The 22,108-nt window shown below is 38.8% G+C and overlaps 1 protein-coding gene across 1 annotated transcript in view; it reads left to right on the forward strand.

The window, feature by feature from the left end:
• GRIK1 (glutamate ionotropic receptor kainate type subunit 1) overlaps nucleotides 1–22,108 on the forward strand; it is a 147,125-nt gene that overhangs the window by 16,705 nt on the left and 108,312 nt on the right. The window contains exon 4 of the mRNA XM_077760197.1: nucleotides 8,144–8,325. Coding sequence (XP_077616323.1) covers nucleotides 8,144–8,325 — 182 coding nt within the window. The remainder of the gene's footprint in view (nucleotides 1–8,143; nucleotides 8,326–22,108) is intronic.

A 22,108-nucleotide genomic window follows, 5' to 3' on the forward strand; every position in this document is an offset into this window, starting at 1 on the left:
AGATGTCTGGGGGACCAAATGGCCCATGACTCCCACTGAAGTCAAGGGGAGCACTGTGCTTGTCTCTGAGGACAAAATTCAATTCACTAAACACTAGCAGGCAGAATTCTGTCTTCTGGAAGTGCAAATGTAGAAGGACCCTAGAGAACTGTTGAGGGAGTGAAGTTTTGTTTCGCTTCATCTCTCTCTTCCCCTCTTTGTTGCCTGGATGTTCCTCCCATCAGTCACCTACTTCTCTCTGATTCCCACATTCAGAGGTGACCCGAGGCAATGAGAAATTGCTGCTCATTGGTCATCACCTCTGCTTCATTAGACCCCTGGTGGAAGCCTGGCTTCCATCCCTCACACACACATCAAAGAGCTGAGAAGCTAAGCACCAAATGCAGTGTGGAGGATATTCAGCAGTTTCTGCTTTTTCAAGGCCAATATCAGCGAAATGTAGCCACAACTATTTCTGTAGAACGGAGGCTAGCAAACTTTTTTCTCTAAAAGGCCAGATAGTATATAGCTTAAGCTTTGTGAGTCATAAGGTCATGACTATTTCACTCTGACAAGGTAGCAAGAAAACAGCCATAAACAACATGTAAATGAATGAGTAAGGTGTGTTCCAATAAATCTTTATTGGACAAATAAGGAGGCCAATGTGGTGGGACCAGCATGAGAGAGGAGGAAGAGTGGGAAGTAGGTCAGAGAAGAGCACCTTGTGGATCAGGGAGGATTTTAGAGACCACAGGAAGAGCTTCTGCTCTTCATGAAATGGGAAAACCATTGGAGAGTTTCTAGCTGAGGAGTAACATCATATATACATCATAAAAAGATCATGCTAGTTCTTGTACTGATAATACAATACAGGGAAGCAAGGACAAAAACAGTTAGCTTCTAGAGAAATGAAGGCAATTGAGGAAGATAAGTAATAGAAGAATAAGAAATTGTCAGTTTCCAGAAATAATTCTGAATGTGGAGCTAGCACAATGCCCTAAAGGGAGTGAAGGCTGCCTGAGAGAGAAATAGAGGAGTCAAGGGTGACTCTAATCTTTTTAGCCTGAGCTGATGGAAGGCATTAACATCACCTAAGATGGGGAAGGTTATAGATGGAGCTACTTTGGAGGAAAAGGACAATATCAGGAGTTTTTTCAGTCACGAACATGTTAACTTCGAATCTGTAATGTCTACTGCATTCAAATGAAGGGGATGAATAAGCAGCTAATATATGAATCTGGAGTTCAGAAATGTAGTGTGAGCTGGAGGTACAAATTTGAGAGTCCTCCACACATAGATGGGGCTAGATAAGGTTATCAAGGAAATGAGTTCCAGCCAGATGCCTCTCGCCCTGGGTTCACAACACATAGTCCTCAAGAGTTTTTTTTTTTTTAATCCATCGTTGCCTTAAGCCATTTTTCTTAACACATCAGAGCCATGAGATTTCTAAAATGCGGCCAACAATAAAAAGCTATTAACTATCACTTGAAACATTGCCTCAAAGCTTTCCAATGAATTTGAAATAAGGTGGACATACATAATAATGTCAGTGATTGAAAGAAACAATAAATTCAAAGAGAAAACACCAAGCAAGTGACAACCGCAAATATCATAATAACTACATTCTTGAGTTCTGATTATGTGGCACATGCTCTTTAAATATTTCATACGATTAACTCATTTAATATGCTCAATCACTCTATAGATAAGTGAAATAACAGCCCATATGGCTGTATTTAAACAGTGACTTGTATTTATTACATTTTTACATTTTCTTTCATCATCGCATAGAAAACAGAAAGAATATGTTGTCCAGAACCAAGAATCGTGACAGATGCATGAAATTTGGACTTAACATTTTGCCATAAATGACCAAGCCAAAATGAAAGATGGTCAATATGCAATCAATACCAAATAAAATAATAAATCTTTTTTCCCTTTCGGCAATCACAACTTGCCCCACTGGGTTATTATGGCCATTTGTGCCAGCCAGAAAACTTCTGCTACATGCCCTTCCACAATTCCACCTGAAATAGCTGGGGAATAAAAATCCTTGGCACTCAGTACCAACAAGGTAAAGTTACAGCTCTTTTTTTCCTCTGTCCTCACCCTTTTCTACCCTTCCTATCTACCCACTCCAGTCCTCTGCCCAGAACTCTATTCAAATTTTCAGATTTCTGTTTGGAAGCCAATCTTTAGATATTGCATGAAGGTATATTATTTTTAGCTACCATTGATATCAGCAAGAATTCAAGACTAAAATACTCTGGTTGAGATAAGTGCAGCACAGTTCATCTCAAATATTTTGACTAGATTCTTCTTCGAGGTCCTTTGATCAAGGGACACAATTTTTCTTTTGGGAAGTCTCTAAGCCTTTTTTTTCTTTTCTTTTCTTTTTTTTTTTTTGATGCATGTTTGAAAAATCATATGTATGAAGATCTGCACTTAAAGGTGCTGTATTTCCCCCAGGTAATTCACTCACCCGATTCCATTTCTCAGTTCTGATTTGTCCTTCCCTCTGGAGGGTACATAGATCCCCTTAAGAATCCTATTCGATTTGGGTATATTAATATACCAACAAGTTTGTGAAATGCCATTTTATATGTTTCTAAGAACAAATGAAGAGGAAATTAACATTTAAAATGTACGATCTTCTCTTTGGGTCCCAATGGTTTATTATATTCATTTTTATGGCATCAACCCCACTGATGTAGTTTAATCAACAGGGAATTGGATTAAGACTCAAGAAACCTAGATACTTTTCTTTTGAACTAATACTTATTAAATATAACTAAAGCTATCCAGAAAGGAACAGGGCTTCAGTGGGAGGTGGAGAATTTTTCAAATAGAGAGGCATTCAGCTGTGTAGAGGGGATTCGTGCATCAAGTAGAGGTTTGACCTTTAAGGTCCTTTCCAATTCCTGGCATCTGTGACTTATTTTCAGGACTGATCTAAACAATTAACCTCACTGTGTGTCTCACTTTCTTTACTGTAGAATAGTACTGATACCTTTTCACTCAAAGGTGTATTTTGAGGTTTATTAAGATATTTATAAGGCATGTAGCATCCTCCATAAAAGGAGTAATGCAAATAGCAAAGTTTATTATTATTTAAGGAGAAGGTATGGGAAATTTTAAACACTCACTGTAAATAGCAGGTTCTTTTTTCTTTCTTCTCCATATGCTCTACCTGCTCCCGGAGTCATTCCCTGTGCATGCAAATCAGCATTTTTCTGCATCATATCTGAGTTCACAGAGTGGATACGTGGCCAAAACTAGTGTTTAGGATTGGCCATTTGGACATTTTTGAAAGTTATCTCCATATGCAGAGCCCAGCTCGAACTCATGTGAAATAAATAGGTTCCTTGCTCTAAAGTGCTTTTGAAATCAAAGGTGCAGTTTCTTACTGCCTTTCTCAGTGGTAGAGTGGAGGAAGAGTCTCTTATGGTGCTATTTTATATCTCCACATGTAATCTTTTTATTTAAAAAGGTGTGAACTTCGAAAAAAGATGTAAGAAAGTACAATGAAGTCCTGTATGCCCTTCATCTAGGTTAGCCGTTGTTATCATTTGACTACATTTGCTTTAATGCTCTGTGATTCTCTCAATATAAAAACAATTACAACAATCATAATAGTAAGTAGTAGTGTTGTTGAACAATTTGGAAGTGGCTGACATCATGGCCTTTTTACCCCTAAATACATTAGTATGTATTCCTAAGAACTATGGCCTTCCTTGTTACAACCACACTACAATTATTAAATACAAGAGACTTAACACGAATATAATGCTAGTATATACAAATAAGATAATATAGTATAGGGTAATAGATTTAAAGCAAAATGCTTGGCAGAGGTGACTGAGGCTAGGGAAGTAAGTGTTTGCTGGCCAGAAGGGCTCACAGGCAGGTTGTTCTAAACCCAGGAGGCCTTGCCAGTGACCAGAGGGCACCATGGTTTCCCCTGCAGAGCATGGCTTTGCCCAAGGCACAGACAGAACCCCCTGGGAGTGCTCTTGCCCGATGGTGTTGTGGGCCCTACAGCTTTTTTTACTTGGATGGAAGGGACTCAGAACCAACTTACCCAACTCCCCACTGTCATGGAAGTCACCTGTGCCCACATACACCACCTCATACCCTCTCCTCATAGGAAAAGGCTGATCAAGTTTGCTGGGTCTGCCTAATCACTCTCTCTCTTCTCTCTCTCTCTCTCTCTCTCTGTTTCTCTCTACGTTATATGGTGCTGTGTGTGTGTGTATACATAGTGTATACACGCACACACTATATTACACACACACACACGCACACACACACACACACACATTTTACAGTTTCTCTAACTGATACAATAATTGCCCTTACAGGATTTTTTTGAATTAGGGATCACTCATTGATTTAGTTATCACCTAATTTTACCCTTCTTTGGTCTCCTTTGTTTCAGCCTTCCTTTACCTTTCATGACCTTGACATTTTTAAAGAGTCCAAGTCAGTTTTATTCCAGAATGTCCCTCAGTTGGGTTTGGTCATCTTAACTGCATTTTACTTTTCAAGTCCCTCCATCATGGTAGGCTACGAAGACTACCACCGTCACCAGATTTGTGAGCACCCTAACCATTCTCTGCAGTTGGAGTTCCATCCTGGGCGTGCTGGGTCACTTTGTCAAGGCTAGCTGCCAAACACGGAAGACCATTAGCAAAGTTAAGAATTGTTCCTAAATCAATTTCCTTTTCCTAAAGTAATTATTTGTTTAGAAAATAATTTTTAACTATTCTTTACAATGAACTGTAGGTGATTGATGGATTGCTGCAAAATGCAAATAAAAGGAAACTCTTTCTCTAATTTTTTTCCCATGAACTAAAAAAAAAAGACTCTTAAATTGTAAATTCTACAATGTTTGCTAATGAAGGCAGGCAGAAAGGCTTTTTTTTTTTTTAACCAAACAATAGCTTTGGCAAGAGAAATGTAAACCTCCCTTGTCGACCCTCATTCTTTGATGCTCATTCTTCTTCTGACAACTTAGTCTGTAATCTTTAAATCTGTTGAGCTTCTTCCTTCCTGGGCCAATTCACCTGCCAGCAGACAAACTGAGAAAATTAGGGGCTCAGTAGCCAGTTTTTCCAAAAGATAAATTTAGACCAATCAGAAACTGGTCTTTTGTACCGAGTTCTTCTCCTTTCTCCTCTACTGGTATTAAAATAACTTTCTTTTAGGAAAGAGTTGTGAAAATGCATGGTCACCTTTTTTGAGAAGGAAAAAGCAAAATGTCTATTAATTGCCTCATTTGCCAATTAAATGTTTGAATGCTTTATTCTGTTCCATAGTTTTATCTACTTATTTATACAGTTATTTATTTACATAGTTAGTTAGTTAGTTAGTCAGTCAGTCATTCAGTCAGTTAGTTGATCTGAAATCTAAAAGAGAGACCACTGATTTGGTATAAAAATTTTTTTTTAATTAAAAAAAGAGCTTGAGATTGAGAGTCTGAAGTTAGACGTGACTTTCAGTCCTGGATCTGTCACTTCAGCCTTAACAAGACCTTAGGATCCTGAGTAGGCATCTCCAACAGCTTCCATCAGCCTCAGCTCATGATTTATAAAAACTGAGTAGTAAACGATGTTCCATCTAAGTCATAAGAGCTGATGGGATGAAATCTTTCTATGGGTTTTTGTTTTTTGGGTTTTTTTTTTTTTTTGCTTTTGCTTTTCATTCCACTTTATTCTAACCTGAAGACCTCAATATAAAACTAAAGACTGGTGAACTATTTTCCTTGTTATTTCTTAATTACAATACATTTACAAGTTCTGCTAGCAATTCAACACTTAAATAGATGAAATCATCTCTGACACATGGTAGATTTCATGTCAAGAAAATACCTGAAACAATTATTGCAAAATTCTGAGCTGATCAAAATAAAATGAGCATTGGAAAATGAGACTACAAGATTGTTACTAATATTTTGAATTACTTGCATTGCAAATTACCAGTACATTGCTTATTACCGTTCTAGCCCTGTAAGAACAACTGAATCCCCTTCCTTAAAGCAAGATGTGTTCATGTCTCACCCATTGCACTTAACATGGAGTTTGGCATATAAGGAGCATCCAGGAAAAGTTTTTTGATAGAAATGAATGGATGAAGTGAGAAAACATATTCAACTTTAAAGTACCATTAACATGGGTAAATCATCATGATAGGAAGATGCACTTCAGGATCAACATTCCATTCAGCAAAAGAACAAAAGAGTGGTTTGTTGCAACACATGTAATGTTCTTTTTAAATGGTTTTCCCATTCTACTTAAAGGCCACATTGGTCTCTCTGCATGCTCGAGAATAAGAAAAAAGAAAAAAAAATGCAGTTGCAAAGCAGGAGAGCAATATAAAAACTGCAAAAGAGACTCAAGTACCCAGGAATAAAGAAGAAAAGAGAATGGGTCCTTATTTCTGTTTTCCTCATCTCATCAAATAATCCAAAGCTGTATCTGTTCCCTCAGCACCAGTAATTTGTGTTTGTGAGGCTGGACCATGAAATAGAAAGATGGAGTGCTGGATTCACAGGCAATAACTTGAACTCATAGCGCCTCCTATCTTTGTTACCCTGAAAAAGTTCATTGCTCTAAGCTTCAGTTTCCTTATTGGAAATAATGAAAATAATAATGCTCACTTCACAGGGCTGAGGATTAACAAATATGGAAGCCCATGTGCTCAGCAGTTTTCTTCCATTTGGAGTAGTCATGAGTGGCTCAGGATGAGTGATTCTGGAAGTGAAGAGAGTAAGTGGCTCATTCCTAGCACTTGAGAGCCTTCAGCCACATGGATTGACTTGAAAAAAAAAAAAAACAAGAGCCTGGAAAGGCTACCATTCTAAAAATTTCAATTATTATGTACAAAAAATTCTTTTAATACTGAGCAGTAAATCTTGTTATGGTTCTACAGATCCTAACTGCTATCATCCCCCAACTGTTTATACCCACTTGACTCCAAAGAGCAGCTTAGTTGCAAAGTTACTGTACTTCAGAATCCAACCCATCCAAGGCAGTAGAGGGCCTTTTAACATCTGAGCCACAAAAATGTGGTTTGGGTGGAGAGGGTGGATAACTAAATAAATAAAATAAGAAAATGAAAGAAACCTATCAAGCCCAGAGGTTGCATGCCATGACAGTGCATACCAAAATTTCCATCTGAATACTGATAACACTTAATATTTCTTTTTGATTACTTGAAGTTGACAAATCCTAAAGGCACAGAACTATGTAATGAAAAAAAAAAGTCAATTTTCCAATGTGATGAGAGCCCTTGAGTGAGAGCCAACGTTATGCAGTGTAGCAATTACACGGTAATGTTAAGGGAAATAAGATGGAGGCTTTATATAGCTGTTTGCTTTGCCCCAGTAAAGTATGTCTTTTAAAAACTGGTGCAGCTCAGTAGATTTGTACTTACAGTGAATCAAACTTTCTCCATCAAGTTAGTTGGCTGTATACACTTTCCTGCAATTATCAATGGTGGATTTTAATGGAATTTTGTTATTATCATAATCTCTAAAAACTCTATGGTATTTCTTTTTTGAATCAAGAAAGGATTTTCCAATTCAATGTCCAACCATATTAGAAAGAGGATGTGATGAGTCATTTATAAATGGTTTATATGGTAGGGGCTGGAAAATTATGCAGAAAGCCCAGCTAATTAGCTGGTAAACAGTATGCCATCCATAAATACCTGATGAAAGGCTGACAGATTTACAGCCCCACGAAATTCTAGTATTCTTTTGTTATTTGTTTTTTTTTAAGCAAGCAAGCATTATCCATTTCATTGCACACCTTTGGAAACTTGAAGCAACTTTTGTTGACAAAAGCTTTATGGTTACAGACAGGATTTATTAAAGATTTGTGGTGTTGGCCAAAAACTGGAGAAGACAGCTGCATTCCAACTAGATTCAAAATTTGCTTGGGTGGGAAAATTGTGTTTCCAAACTACACATGCCCGCAAAAGGAAAATACAGTATAATCCACCCCAGAAAAGGGAATGACAAATGAGAAGTCAATAGTATAGCTTTTAGGAAGGTGGCCTCTTGATACATTTTGGGCATGATAGGAGTTTGACTGTAAATGGCCATAAACAAGCCGTCTTTAGACTGTTCTGTCTGTTGCATGATGGGATTGTCATTTTCTAGGCCTCATTCGTCTGCAAGAGCTCATCAAAGCTCCCTCCAGATATAACATTAAAATCAAAATCCGCCAGCTGCCCTCTGGGAATAAGGATGCCAAGCCTTTACTCAAGGAGATGAAGAAGGGCAAGGAGTTCTATGTGATATTTGATTGCTCACATGGAACGGCTGCCGAAATCCTTAAGCAGGTAAGAGGGTGCAGGGAGGAGGTGAGGTGGGGGGAATATGCTCATGTCTTTTTCTCAAAAATGCCATCCGGTTTCACTTAGTGCTGCGTGATAAGTTTAGGCTGAGGACTGCAGCTTTCAGACCCTTTTAAGGAGTCACAGGGCTCGGGGAGTTTAATGAAGCCACTTGTATGTAGTTGTAGATGGGGGCAGGGATACTGTCAGCAGGGATTGATAGGAGAAGGATGTCATTTCAAGGTGATCAAGTATCTTGTCTTTCAAGTCTCTTGAAAACACTGAGTAGATTTTATTCACGCCATGCCTGACTCATCCTAAAGACAGCTTCCTCATGGCAAGACCTCTTTTGTCCAACATGCAAGATTCCAAGTGTTGGTGAAAAGAGGGCACAGGGACAATCAGAGAAAAGATGCTTCTCTCTTCTAACTTGTCATAGACAATGAGCTGCCATGCATTAATCTTTACAAATAACGTGATTAGAGACACTTGACAAATTGTGAAACCGTATGTAAGTGAAAGTTACTAGTAGTGTTAGGAATGTGATAGCAGTAGGAAATCATTTCTGAGTACTTCGGGGTATAGCACCGGTCTTAGGCCCATGAAAGAAAATTCAGGATTAAAAAAAGATAAAGCATAGACTAGCGGTCCTTCACCCAGAGTGATTTTGTACTCTCGGGGGATTTGGGTAATGTCTGGAGACATTCTGGTTGTCATACTGGGGACAGAGGCACTCTACCGGCAACTAGTAATTAGAAGCCAAGGATGCTGCTAGATGTCCTATAACGCATAGGACATCCCCCACAACAAAGATCTATGTACCCTACAATGCCAAAAGTACCCTACAATGCTGAGTTTGAGAAACTCTCGCATAGGCAAAGACAATGGGAAAGGTTAGCCAGATGTTTAAAATAGAAGCATTAATAAAAGATCAAGGGATGAATTTGGAGGAACATGGGGAAAAAATAGCCAGGTTATATAGCCTTAATGGGTGTCTCTTTGTATTTAATCTAAGTGGTTATCGTAGCATAAGGCAATGTTCTTATCTGAAATGACAGAAGCTGTTATTGTACTCTCTAATTTAAAAGGTTTGGGATACGTTATGTGGTTGACTGGCAAGAGGCACTAATCTCTTAAGTAGACCAACTCCTCCGTACAAATGCAGAACTGCGGATTTCCGAATCACTTGGGAGAGCAGCCTATCCACCTGACTCTCCAGTGCTGGATCTCATACTCAAAGCCACTGAGTTCAGAGTTGAGTTTTTAATTTGACCTGAAAGTAGATAATCAGGAAAGCTGACTACATGTTTCTATTATCTCCTGGATGATTACACCAAAAACCTGTATCGAGACATAGAACATATTTAAAGTTGCAGTTGAAAACAATCTTAGACATCATCAAGGCCAATTCTTTCACTTTAGAGGAAGTCAAATGACTTTCCCACAGTTACAGAGGCAGGATCTGGAACTCAGCCTCTTCTGTTCCATCCTGCACCTTCTCCTCTATGAAATATTGCTTCTCCAGTTAGGGGAAGAATATGTGTTACCTACGTCTAGGCTACAGTTGCATTAACAAAGCTTTAGATACTACAATTGTATCCCAGTAAAGAAAGCAAGTATATTGTAGTGATGTCAAAAGCTAACTTCAAAGGTAAATAAATACAATCAGCAGCGCTTTATCTTAAGTCTTCATTTGAGAATTTCAATGCAGTTCATTAAAGTGTGTAATGGGGTGTGAACCAGAACTGAGAAAAACACCCAGATTTTATGTGTAGCCCTCAAAATACAAAAAAGCATCCCCTCCAGGAGTCTGTTAGAGACTGGGGACTTCTGTTACATTTAAGAGAATGATTTGCTGATGAGGCTTCTCTGGGTGAGAGGCCCATTCAGCTCACATAACTGGCTACATCTCTCCCAAAGCACAGGCTTGGAATTTCCAAGCCTGGGAACGAGTTCCTCCTCTATTTCAATATACATGGATTTGATCTCCTGTTGATGCAAGTGGCTCTTTCTTGGTAGCATAGAGATTACATCATTCAAAGATCAATTTTTTTAAACAACACACCACAAAAACCTTCTAAGTGAAGGCCTCCCAAGAAATGTCTGCTGAAGTAAGAGGGAGTGGGATTAGTTCAGCTTCACTCTAGATGTTGACATAAACCCTTTCTTTCCATCCTGGGCCCTATTGTGTTTTATCTTGTATTTACTGTCTTCATCATGTGAGTGATAAGACTGCTGTGAGGCTTTGGGGGAATCTACTGAAGTGCATGTTCATCCACTTTTTGTTGTAGATTAATGAGCTCCAAATGTTTGGAACTGGGGAGAGCCTTTTTAGAAGTTCTCACATCAAATCCCTACCTCACCGCGAGTGAAAATGCATTCACTCTTTGTGAAATCACAGCAGAGGATCCAGGTTGGTTTAACAGGGTTAACCTGGACCTCTGAGAAGCTGTGTGGTTAGAAAGTGATACTGAGGACCTTGGGACTTGCTATTCTGGTTAAAATGAAGCCCAAGTGCTCTGTGTGGTCCAGTTTGACTTGCTCCATTAGCTTTGGACAACGACCTGTAGAAACAAAGACAGGGATCTTCCCCATCTGCCCAGTGTATCTCTAGGGAAGCTGGAGAGTGAAGGAGTTTAAGGTCCTAATTCCAGCCACTATTCAACCAATCTCTTCCTATCTCTTCTACTGAGGTGCCATGATGATGCCTGACAGCCTGTATCCTGTCTCATGCAGCAGCAAACAACCGTTGGGGTAAATTTGACATTCTCAGTTAAGAGTTGAGGGAACTGAAGCTCAGGTAGGTTAAGTGCCCCCAACAAGGTCACTCTGTGACTAACCAGGCTGACACATGGTTTCCAGGCCACCTGTTTTCAGAGCCTGTGTGCCTACTTTACCATGGAAGGCCCCTATTCAGAATGGGCAAGCCATTCCATTCACAATGTCTGAAAGAAACACAACCACTTGCTGCTGGTCTCTTTTAGATAAAGTTAATTAATAACTATTAATATAATAGTTCCCACTTTTTTGATGACTAAAATCATTGCTGATAGAATTTTCTCTGCCAGGTCAACTTGGCTTTCTTCTCAACCACATTTTCCATTATTTCCTTGCATTTCCCTGCAACTTCATCATATTTTACTACTTCATAATGATTCTTCAGAAAAAAAAAAGAAATCAAATGCACTTTAAAGAAGATATCTGACATTTATCTAAAAGTAAAAATTGGGGGGAAAAGTCTATAGTTATTCTTGGGCATGCTAATCACTCTGGTAAGGTAATTATTTCTATTCATATTAAACAAGTGCTATATGATGAGAATCTGAAAAGTTATTTCCTAAAAATTAGTTAGAAATTCAAATGTCAAGACTTGATTAGGTTACAGAGGAACGGGTTTTCATATGAACGAACTGTCTTCGTGAATTTCTGTAGTGTGAGAGTGTCCCAGCAACCAGCAGCACACACACAAGACCCATCTCGTCACTCAGAGTCCTCTTCTCTCCCGTCCATTCACCACCTCCCAGTGGGCGTCCTGCTGCTTGGCAAGGATGCTACCATCCCCCAGCCTGTCTCCCGTGTGGACACCCCAAATTCTCAGCAGTGCCCCCAGTTCCCAATCTCTTCCCGCTGACTCTCCACTGCCTACCTTACCTGCACCCTTGTTCATTCCTACTGAATGTGATTCTACCAAGGGAGTGGCTGATGGGAGATGAATTTAAAGATGAGGAATGAGGTAAGAAGACTCTGAACTGGAACTCCCAACATGCCCAGCACCATGCTGGATGATAAGCAACTATATCCTTTAATCTACATAATAACTTTTGGTATAATTGGTATTATCCTTCTTTTGCACATGGAAACTGAAGCTCAGAGATAGTAATGATTTCATCTACCATGTACCGAGCATGCTTATAATGCAAATACTTGGGTATTGACTCATTTTTTGTCCATATTCCCTACAATACTATAACCTCCTAGAGGATAGAAACCTCCTTTGTCTTGTTCTCCCAAATCCCCAGCATGTACTACATTACTTGACACACAGCGGGTGCTCATTACTGCTCTGTCGAATGAATACAGGAAATGGAGGAATGAATGATCCAAGAACTGTACTAGAAGCTCTGGATAAAAGCAATCTCCAAAATCACGTCCCTTCCACCTCACTCAGTGTGCTATCTTCTCAACTCCGCCAAGCACATTTGAACACATCACTCCTCAATGCCTCAGTTTCCCCAAAGGAAGCTTTTATTCAGTGTCTGAAGCCCTATATTATTAAGAACTATAATGCATTTCAGCCTAGGATTCCACTTCCTGAAATAAATTTGCCTCTTTGGATAGAGCTACATAGTCACTTTCAAATCCTGTAATAGGATTGAGAAAGCAAGTCACAATTTCAACCACAGTAGCTGGAATCCTAATGGGTCCCTGATGGAAAGGGAGAGGATGCTATGATGCTCAGTCCAGCAGGGAAGCTGCATCAGGGCTGGGCCAATTCCCTGAGCTGGACAGCGGCCAGTGGGTGAGCATAAACATGCTGTTTCTAACTCAGAAAACCTGCTTTCTTGTTTACATGAACAAGTGCATCAGAGGAGAGACTTTTCTTCCCCTTCAAAACACTTAGAGCAATGAGTATTAAGCTATAATTGAGCCATTAGTCTCCATAAAACACTTTAGAACCAAAATATTTTGTGGAATTGTATCACATTTTCTCCTGTCAACATTATGTGCTCTGGTTTTTATTTTTTTCCTTTCTGTCAATTAACATGAAAACAAGGCCAGGGAGAAAATGCAGTTTTTAATCCCTGGCTTCCTTCTACTCGGAAGTGGAGCGGCAATGCTGATTAATTAAATAATTTTGTGCATTGATTCTTTCCTCATAAATCTCATAGATGTTGTATCTATGACCTATGAGCAGGACAAACAGAAGTAGTTAGAAAGAGTTCATTTCATGTTTCCATAGGATAGAAGCACAATCGGTTTTCATCTCTCAACACAGACACCTGCCAGTCTAGCAGTACATCTGTAATGTGCCAAGAGGTTGCAAACCTGTGTTTGGAATCTGCACCCGCTAAGTCAGATACACAATGCCATTATGTCTTATTGTAATCATAAAGACCTTAGGAGCTACTCTTATAGGCTTTCTTGTATGCCAGGCATTGTGCTAAGCAGATGAAATGCATCAATCATTTTTCTGAGAAAATTCTGTATACAAGAAATGGCCAGAGCTCAGAGAGATTCTGTAACTTGCCCAATGTCACAGAGCCAGCAGTGGCTAGACTGGGATTTGAAACTTACCTCAGGATTTAAAAAGGGAGAAGAAAACATCCCATTTTGATACTGTTATGTACACCCAGATGCCTACTGATTCCCCTCGCAACAGAACATGGAACATTTTCATTTCTATCTCAAATAGAACATTTGTTTAGCTTTGTGCTCCTTTAATTCAGTTGTTTCTCAAGCATCCAGTCATTTGTCCAGTTTACATAAGTCCTCAAGAAATGCTGATTATATTGAAGCCAAGGAGAGAATGTGCTAGGGGCACAGTAGAGAAATTCACTCTTTAATTGAACACCTATTTGTTGAGTACTTATTGAAGGTGAGAAAGATACAACAGTAAAAACAACAAGGACAACGTAAATGTCTGCCCCCTTAACCAAAAGAGACCTTGAAATGAAAGTCACAGAGTGTAGCTATCCAATGCCCATGGACTGGTGAAAGACTAGAAAACTCATTTCTATCTATGACTAGAGTCTTAGACGGAGGGTCAGTAGATTCAGTTGCAAATTCTGCTCTTGCCCTAATAGAATAAAATAATTGCCATTCATTGGGCACTCACTATGTACCAGACTATGCTATGCATTTGACTGGAATGATATCTTTTTATCCTCTCAAAATATCCCATGTTAAAGATGAGAAAAATGAAGTTCCAGGTCATACACCCAATGGCAAGCCTGGAATTTCAAACCAGAGTTTAATATGCCTATGACCTGAGTTTCTTAGACCATTTAGATATGCTACTTTGGAAAGTCTGTTGGCTCTTGTTCAACCCAGTCACTTCATCTGTCAAATAAGATTGTTGGATTCTAGTCTTGCCAAGGTTCTCTCCAGCAATGAACCTCCATGTATACAAGTGATCAAGAATCCTCTTCCCAGTGTTTAGACATAAATAATTTGTGCATTCTCTTGTACATAGTATGATTTCAAGGAAATGGGGACATAATTAAGCTGTTTATTTTTTTTAATTCCTAAAGTCATTTGTTAGTCTTTGAGACTAACAATGGGAATTTCATTACTTTGGCTGAATCCTGACAATGTAATAATGATGACTCTCAATTTATACTAACTGATGATAATTTGTAGCATATTACATAATTATTTTGGAAGTACATTCTCATCTTAATTATTTCTCTCAGGTTGATATTAAAATCTATTTACATTTCCTGAGCATAGAATTAGTTTTGTTTGTTAGGAGCAGTTCATAGATATGAGTATTGTTATTGAATATACACAAGAATTAATTGATCTCTATGGATAACTAACAACTTAGTGAGGGGATTTGCGATTTGTCCATATTTTTAGTGTACAGGATGCCCATTTGCATATTTACAAAAACTTCCAAAGAGTAGATTTGGAAAAGGATATAGATTTGTTTCAATCTGAATTGGGAGGTAATAAAAATAACATGTATGCTTCAGAAATACTCTAATGCTTAACTACAGCTACATCAGAATGTGGCTGTAGAGGTGATAAGAGAAATTATCCTTGTAATAGAAGTGGGCATAATTTAGAAGGAATCATGTAAATAATTTGAAGATGTGTACATCAATGCATGTGTTAAGCCTTTAGCAGGGTTAGTGAACCTCAGCTTTACTCAAAATTTTTGGTATGTTCATCCCTCTCAATATGCCTTTTTCAGGGGAAAGGATCCATAGCTTCTATAAGATTTCCTAAAGAAAGCTAAAGACTGAAGTAGGTTGAAAAAAATCACTTCACTATGTTAACCACCTCATCTTCTGTAACCCTTCAGAAATGCAAGATTTTATGGAAAGAATCCTTCCACCCTACTTCCCCCATGACTACTAGCCAAATCCTTTCTGTCATAAGGGTGACCCTGTAGGAAGGAAATCCCACCATTACTTGGCTAGCATGTATTAGATGTTTTGTATGTGTTCAAGACTTTGCCAAGGCAGAGGGAGAATAAAATACAATGAAAAATTCCAGTGTGTTGAATGAGGTTATTTAGCAGAGGATCTCGTGATTCATTATTTGCTATATCTATAAATTAAGGAATGTCTCATACATATCTCACATCGTTTTGAGAGATTAAATATAACGATGCCTGTAAGCATCAAGCCCACCACTGGTGCATGGAATATCCTACATGTGAGAGATTACCGTCATCAGCATCATGAGTGGTATCATGCCTAGGCAAAACTGTACGTGATACAGTGCTACCCACTGCTAACTCTGTCACTGCATCACCTCCTACATTATATCACAACAGTGGTCCCCAAACCTCCTCTCAGCCTGACTTCCCAAGTATCCCTATCATATATCTTGTATCATGTTTATCTTTCCTGATGTCATTTATTCTCCATACCTAACTTAACAGACTACATCTTCCTCCTCTTCTTCTCCAGCCAACCATGTTCTCCTCCAGCTCTTGTCTTGGTGACTAGAAACACTATCCAATTACTCCACACAGAAACCTAAGATTCACTTGACTCTACCATTCCCTTCCTATTTATGGATTACCAAATTTTGTAGCATCTGCCTTCTGAATATGTTTCAGATTCAACCTCCTTTCTCCATCTCTATCATCATCTTCCTGCTATATTAGAACAACTGATCTTTCAGTCAAAGCGCTAATCTTTTTCTCCATCCGGAGTCCATGTAGCTTCAAAAACTGTACATTCCAAATAAAATATGTGACCTTTTTCTTCTAGCTGGAAACTCCTGAGTGTCCTACCCCACTCCTACATTGCCTGGAATACAAAGTACACATTGTTTAGGGTGTCATGCAAAGCTCTCCACACCTTGTACGCACTGCCATTATAACATCTAGTATGCAAATATATTATAATGTCTATTACACAATTTTAACAACAACAACAACTGTTACAGGGGCCTGGGTGGCTCAGTAAGGTAAGCATCCAACTCTTGATTTTGGCTCAGGTCATGATCTGACCACACAGTTCATGAGTTTGAGTCCTACATCAGGCTGACAGCGCAGTGCCTGCTTGGGATTTCTCTCTTTCCCTCTCTCTCTGTCCCTCCCCTGCTCATGCACACTGTGTGTGCTCTCTCGCTCTCTCTCTCAAAATAAATAAATAAACTTTTTTTAAAGTTACAATTTTTTGCAAACTGCCCTTTCTTAATGAAAATTTACTTCACTAAGGAGATTAAAGCTCTTTCCAAACATTACTGAAGGGATTTAAAATTAGGATCTAATTAATTCTAAAATCTAAGAGATGTTGTAATAAAATAGCAGTGTAGGTCTGAAATCCCAAGAGAAGGAAGAAGGGTGAGTGAAGGTCCTCATGATACCTGCAATATCATCCAAAGTGCATCTTTGTACAGCTGGGTCCAGCTCTCTGGACAGGAGGGTTCCTCAAAAATAGATGGGCAGCTTATCAAGTTCTCTTGGCTTGGTGGATTCATACCTTATTATAAAGCTTCAACTCCTGTGGTTCTAATTCTGCTCTCACCGATCATATGCTTTTATTCGGGTTCACAAAGTTCAAGAGGACTTTGTGCAAATTATTGACTTTCCTGCTTCATACATCTCCTATTATCAATTAATAAATTAACATAGCACAAAGAGCCCAGGATTGATACCTAGCCTGGGTTTAAATGCTATAACTATGCTCTATCTTTCAAATCTATAAATTGAGGATGACTTTCTTCCCAATAGTATATTAAAAAAACAAAAACAAAAACAAACCAAAAAACCTATTACAACAGTGGGTATGTTGTAGCATTGAGAAAACAGTTGCGATGACCATTATTGTTAAAGCTTAAAAATATGTTTGGTTAATATAAATAAGTGATTCTCTGTTCTGGCTGAATGTAAATATTACCTGGACAGCTTTAACAGATACCAATGCCGTGAACATATCCCAGACCAAATAAATCAGAATATTTAGAGACTGGGTACAGATATTGGTGTTTTTAAAAACCTCTTTGGAGATGACAATACATTGAGAAATAATCATATAAATAATTATTTTCTAAGCCTGGTAGTTATTAAATACATTGACAAAATCAAAAGCCAAAAAAGCTGAAGAACAGAACCCAGACTCACGATGACTTCACTAGTCTATGGATCACTCATGAGACCAGCAAGACCACCAATTATTGGCTGCATGCCCATCTCTCCCTCAAAAGGTTATCTTCAGGGTAATTGGAGGTATAGTTTTTATTACCACCATTACGACAGAAGCTTATTGCAAGATGATTACAGTGTGTTCAACATATTTACTCTCTGTTTACTTTCCAGATTTGTTCAGTACTTTGTCTAGATTTGTTCAGTACTTTGTTGATTTGTCCAGTACTTTGCTGTTCAAACTTTTCTTCCATTGTGTTCTTATTTTTTTTTTTTTACACCTCATTTTCCCACCAGTTTTCCCTGGATGTTACAGACAGTTTGTTCTTTAGGTTCATGTAATCCTCCAAAATCTTGACTCTCTCCTATTTTTCAGCTTGCCTATTTCATTCTCCCAGGGGAAATCTTTTTTCCTGCTCTATTGTGAGCATCAATATCCCTTAAATAGCATAATCTCTTCTGTTGTGCACCTGAGTGATACAATCTGGCTCTTCTGGTAGGATTATCTAAAGCTAAACTAAACTTCATTGGTTTCACTCCATTTATTAATATCTGTTAGCATCAGCTTCCTTTCTTGTCTTAACCATACTTCTAGAGAGAAAGGCTTATAAAAAAATTAAGACTGAAAGATATTCCCAAACATCATGACTATTTCATTCACCAACACCTTGTGGAATATCATTTGCTTTTCTTTCACTTCTCTTGGGGGCAGTAGGAAGGTGGCCTGGGTTTGTAAATGGTATATAGCACCGTCTTCCAACAGATGGAAAAGCCCTAGGCTCTCTTTGTGGATGTCTGGTATCTGTGCACAGACACAGAGTTAACATGTGTACATGAACGGAAGGACACAGAAAAATTTAAAAAGTTTTCAACTTCAGGGGTGCCTGTGTAGCTCAGTCGGTGAAAGGCCTGACTTGGTTTCAGCTCAGGTCACGATCTTGTGGTTCATGAGTTCAAGCCCCACAATGGGTTTTGTGCTGACAGCGTGGAGTCTGCTTGGGATTATCTCTCTCCCTTTCTCTCTGCCCCTCCCCCACTTGCACTGTGTCTCTGTCTCTCTCAAAATAAATTAATTTAAAAAATGTGGGGGGGCGGGCGACGCCTGGGTGGCTCAGTCAGTTGAGTGTCCAACTCTGACTCAGGTCATGATCTCATGATCAGTGAGCTCGAGCCCCGCATTGGGCTCTGTGCTGACAACTCAAAGTCTGGAGCCTACTTTGGACTCTGTCTTCCCCTCTCTCTGCCCCTCCCCTGGTCACTTTCTGTTCTCTGTGTCTCTCAAAAATGAGTAAATGTTAAAAGAAATTATAAAAAATGTTTATTTCAAAATATAAAAGTAAATAAAAATAATGTTTTCAACTTCAGACATTTCTCCCCTTGATACATGCACTTGCTTTTATTATACCAAAGTTGTTCAGTCTCAGGTGCCATAATCACAGAAAGATGAACAAATGAGGTGTATTATTTTCCTGTGGGTGCTGTAACAAATTTTTAGTTTTACAAATGTAGTGGCTTGAATTTATGAATTTATTCACTTAGAGTTCTGGAGGTCACAAGTCTAAAGTCAAGGTGTTGACAAGGCTGCATTCCTTTCGAAGGCTTTGTGGGGGAATCCAATTGCTTGTCTTTTCTAGCTGCTAAAGGCTGTCCTCATTCTTTGGCTTGTGGTCCCACATCTATTGCCTTTTTCCACCTGCTTTCATTTCCACGTCACCTTGTCTGCCTTCTGATCTTCTGCTTCCATCTTATAAGAACCCTTGTGATTATACTGGGCCCACCTGAATAAGACAGAGTAATCCCCCAGAGTCATCCCTCCAACTTAAAATCCTTAACTTAATCGCATCAGCAAAGTGCTTTTATTCTACATGTAGTAACATATTAATAGATTTTAGAAATTAGGATATGGACATTTTAATAGAGCCATTATTTAGTCTAGCCCAAAGGAGTTCCATATGTCAGAGGGGATCCAATGCTATGTTCTGTGCATTCCATTGTTACCTTTGTAGATATAGATTATGATCATTTAATTTGGCATGAGCATATCTTTTTAATAAAACAATAAAGACTGATCTCAAGGCCTACTTATACCTAAATTGTTCTACTGAAGGCCAACATTAAAAAGTGTGTTGTTGAAGAAGCAACGTCTCAAAAGACAGTGTAGATGCAGCCTAAAGTACCACACTTGGTAGGTGAGAAAGAGCTATACCCTAGCTCTCAAACTTTTTTCTAAAAATTACTGCTCTGAAACTTGATATCAGTCAACCACCTTCCTGAAGATTATTTTTATGCTGAAATAACTTACTTCCATGTTGAGGTAAAACCATTATTTTACCCACATTGCATGTCATACATTTGAAAGTTGTTCACTTGAAATTATTGACTAAAAACCATGTCTGATGGTTGAGAATTTATTCTGATATTGAGAAGGCTATAAAAGGAGCAATACACTTTAGGTTAGTCAATATAAACTTCTAAAACACCTATTTTTCAATAGAAGGATGCAGTAATAAAAACCCTTATAAATATTACAAGAATACCTCAAAATCGCTTAGGAGTGCTCCAGGTTTCATTTTAAGTTTCCGCTACTATGCTAGCAGTGTTATGCCAATTATTTGTGACATATGGCTTGCCCTTAGCAATGGATGCTGAGAATTTGTAGAGAATTTTTTGTTACTGCCTCTATAGCACTTCATTGCCTTCTGAAAAATGATCAGGCTGAAATACGGTGCAGACTTCTTGAGATACCAGAACATGTTATCAGAAGACTTTTACCCAGAGACTTTCCAGGTATCTCATAAGCCAACTCTGTCACTAAACACAGGAGTTAGAGCCCACAAACTGTCTCGGTCATCTTCATCTAGACTTGAATAGAGGCTCTTAAGACAAACTAAAATGTGATCTTTGTGCTGCTTGGGCTATATGTGATAACCCATCTAAATCCAAGAGATAGTCTTTGCTTAGAAGAGACCAAGGAAAGTCAATGCTACTGTGAACAAGGTCGTATGTGTTCTGTTGTAGAAACTCCAGAGAGTGGATTGGAGGGGATGGGACCACCACTGTTAATGAGCAGTAACTGTTCCAGGGTATATTGATAACAGTGGGACCATTAGAATTGTCCTTCTGAGAGTAAACTGTCAATGGGTTCTCTTCTATCTTCTGATGACTCATTTTAACTATAAAAGGGAAAAAATATCAATTATTTTCCAGACACTGAAACAACAGAATAGTATGTGGCATTTCCATAATATAATCCAGAGAAACTCTTCAAATAGGTATCAGCCACCCTTCCTCTTGCTGTTCTAAGAATTATGTTTTCTAGACAGCATGGAATACCAAACATATTCAGAGTATCAAGACTTTAAGTCTTTTGGTGTTGTTCTCTGTATTAGTCGGGGTTTTCCAGAGAAACAGAACAGACAGGAGATAGAGTATGAAGCTATTTATTGAGGAATTGATTCACATGACTCTGGAGGCTGAGGAGGCCTACAGACTGCCATCCTCAAGCTGGAGACCCAGGGGAGCCATGGTGTAATTCCTGTTTGAGTCTGAACGCCTGAGAACCAGAAGGCCGATGGTGACAATCTTAGTTCAAGGCCAAGATAAAACCAAAATTCCAGCTCAGGCAGTCAGGCAAGAAGTAAAAGGACACATTCCTTCCTCTGATGCAGTTCTGTTCTAGTCAGGTTCTCAGTGGATGGGATGATGCCCATCACATTGTGGGGAGGGGATCATCTGCTTTACTGAGTCACCGTTTCAATAGCTTATCTCATCTGGAAACACCCTCACAGGCACACCAAAGATAGTGTTTAATCTGGATGCCTGTTGGCCCAGTCAAGTTGACACATAAAATTAACCATCACAGTCTCTTTTGAGCTCTTGTAATTGATCCTGCAGGCAGATAGAGTATGATTAACTACGAATAGCATTTTTAGAGACCTTTTTGTTACTCTAACCCAACCCAGCTACATCAGATCTGAACAGTTCATCCCTCTCCATGAGAAAAAATTCTGTTAGCTTCTCCCAACCATGATTATTTATTATGTACTATAGTTTTATTACACAAGGAATTAAATCAGCCTAGAAAGTACATTTGAAACAAAGCGATAAATACTTTTTTAAAGGGGAGAAGAGTTGGAACAAAGGGGAATATTAGATAAGAAAACCCAAGCTGAATGACATTGGCACACATAGAATATATACTTTGCATTCCTTCTAGTTGCTAATGGAGAACCCACAATTTTCACCCTAAACTCCCCAGCAGTCAAAGCAAAGTCTTTAAAAAAGAGCACTTCTATGTCTTGTAATACTCATGAAACAGAAAATTGTGTCTATTCAGAAGAAAAACAGTTACTGTGGCCCTGATAACCATGGTAATCACCTATCCAGGGTGATGTCTATGGAGGGTGACATGTATCAGGATCTTCCCTACCTCCTTGACCCAAACCAGCACATGGCTCTCCCCAG

Source organism: Crocuta crocuta, unplaced genomic scaffold, assembly GCF_008692635.1.
Source record: "Crocuta crocuta isolate KB4526 unplaced genomic scaffold, BGI_CrCroc_1.0 scaffold369, whole genome shotgun sequence".
In the NCBI taxonomy this organism is placed as follows: Eukaryota; Metazoa; Chordata; class Mammalia; order Carnivora; family Hyaenidae; genus Crocuta; species Crocuta crocuta.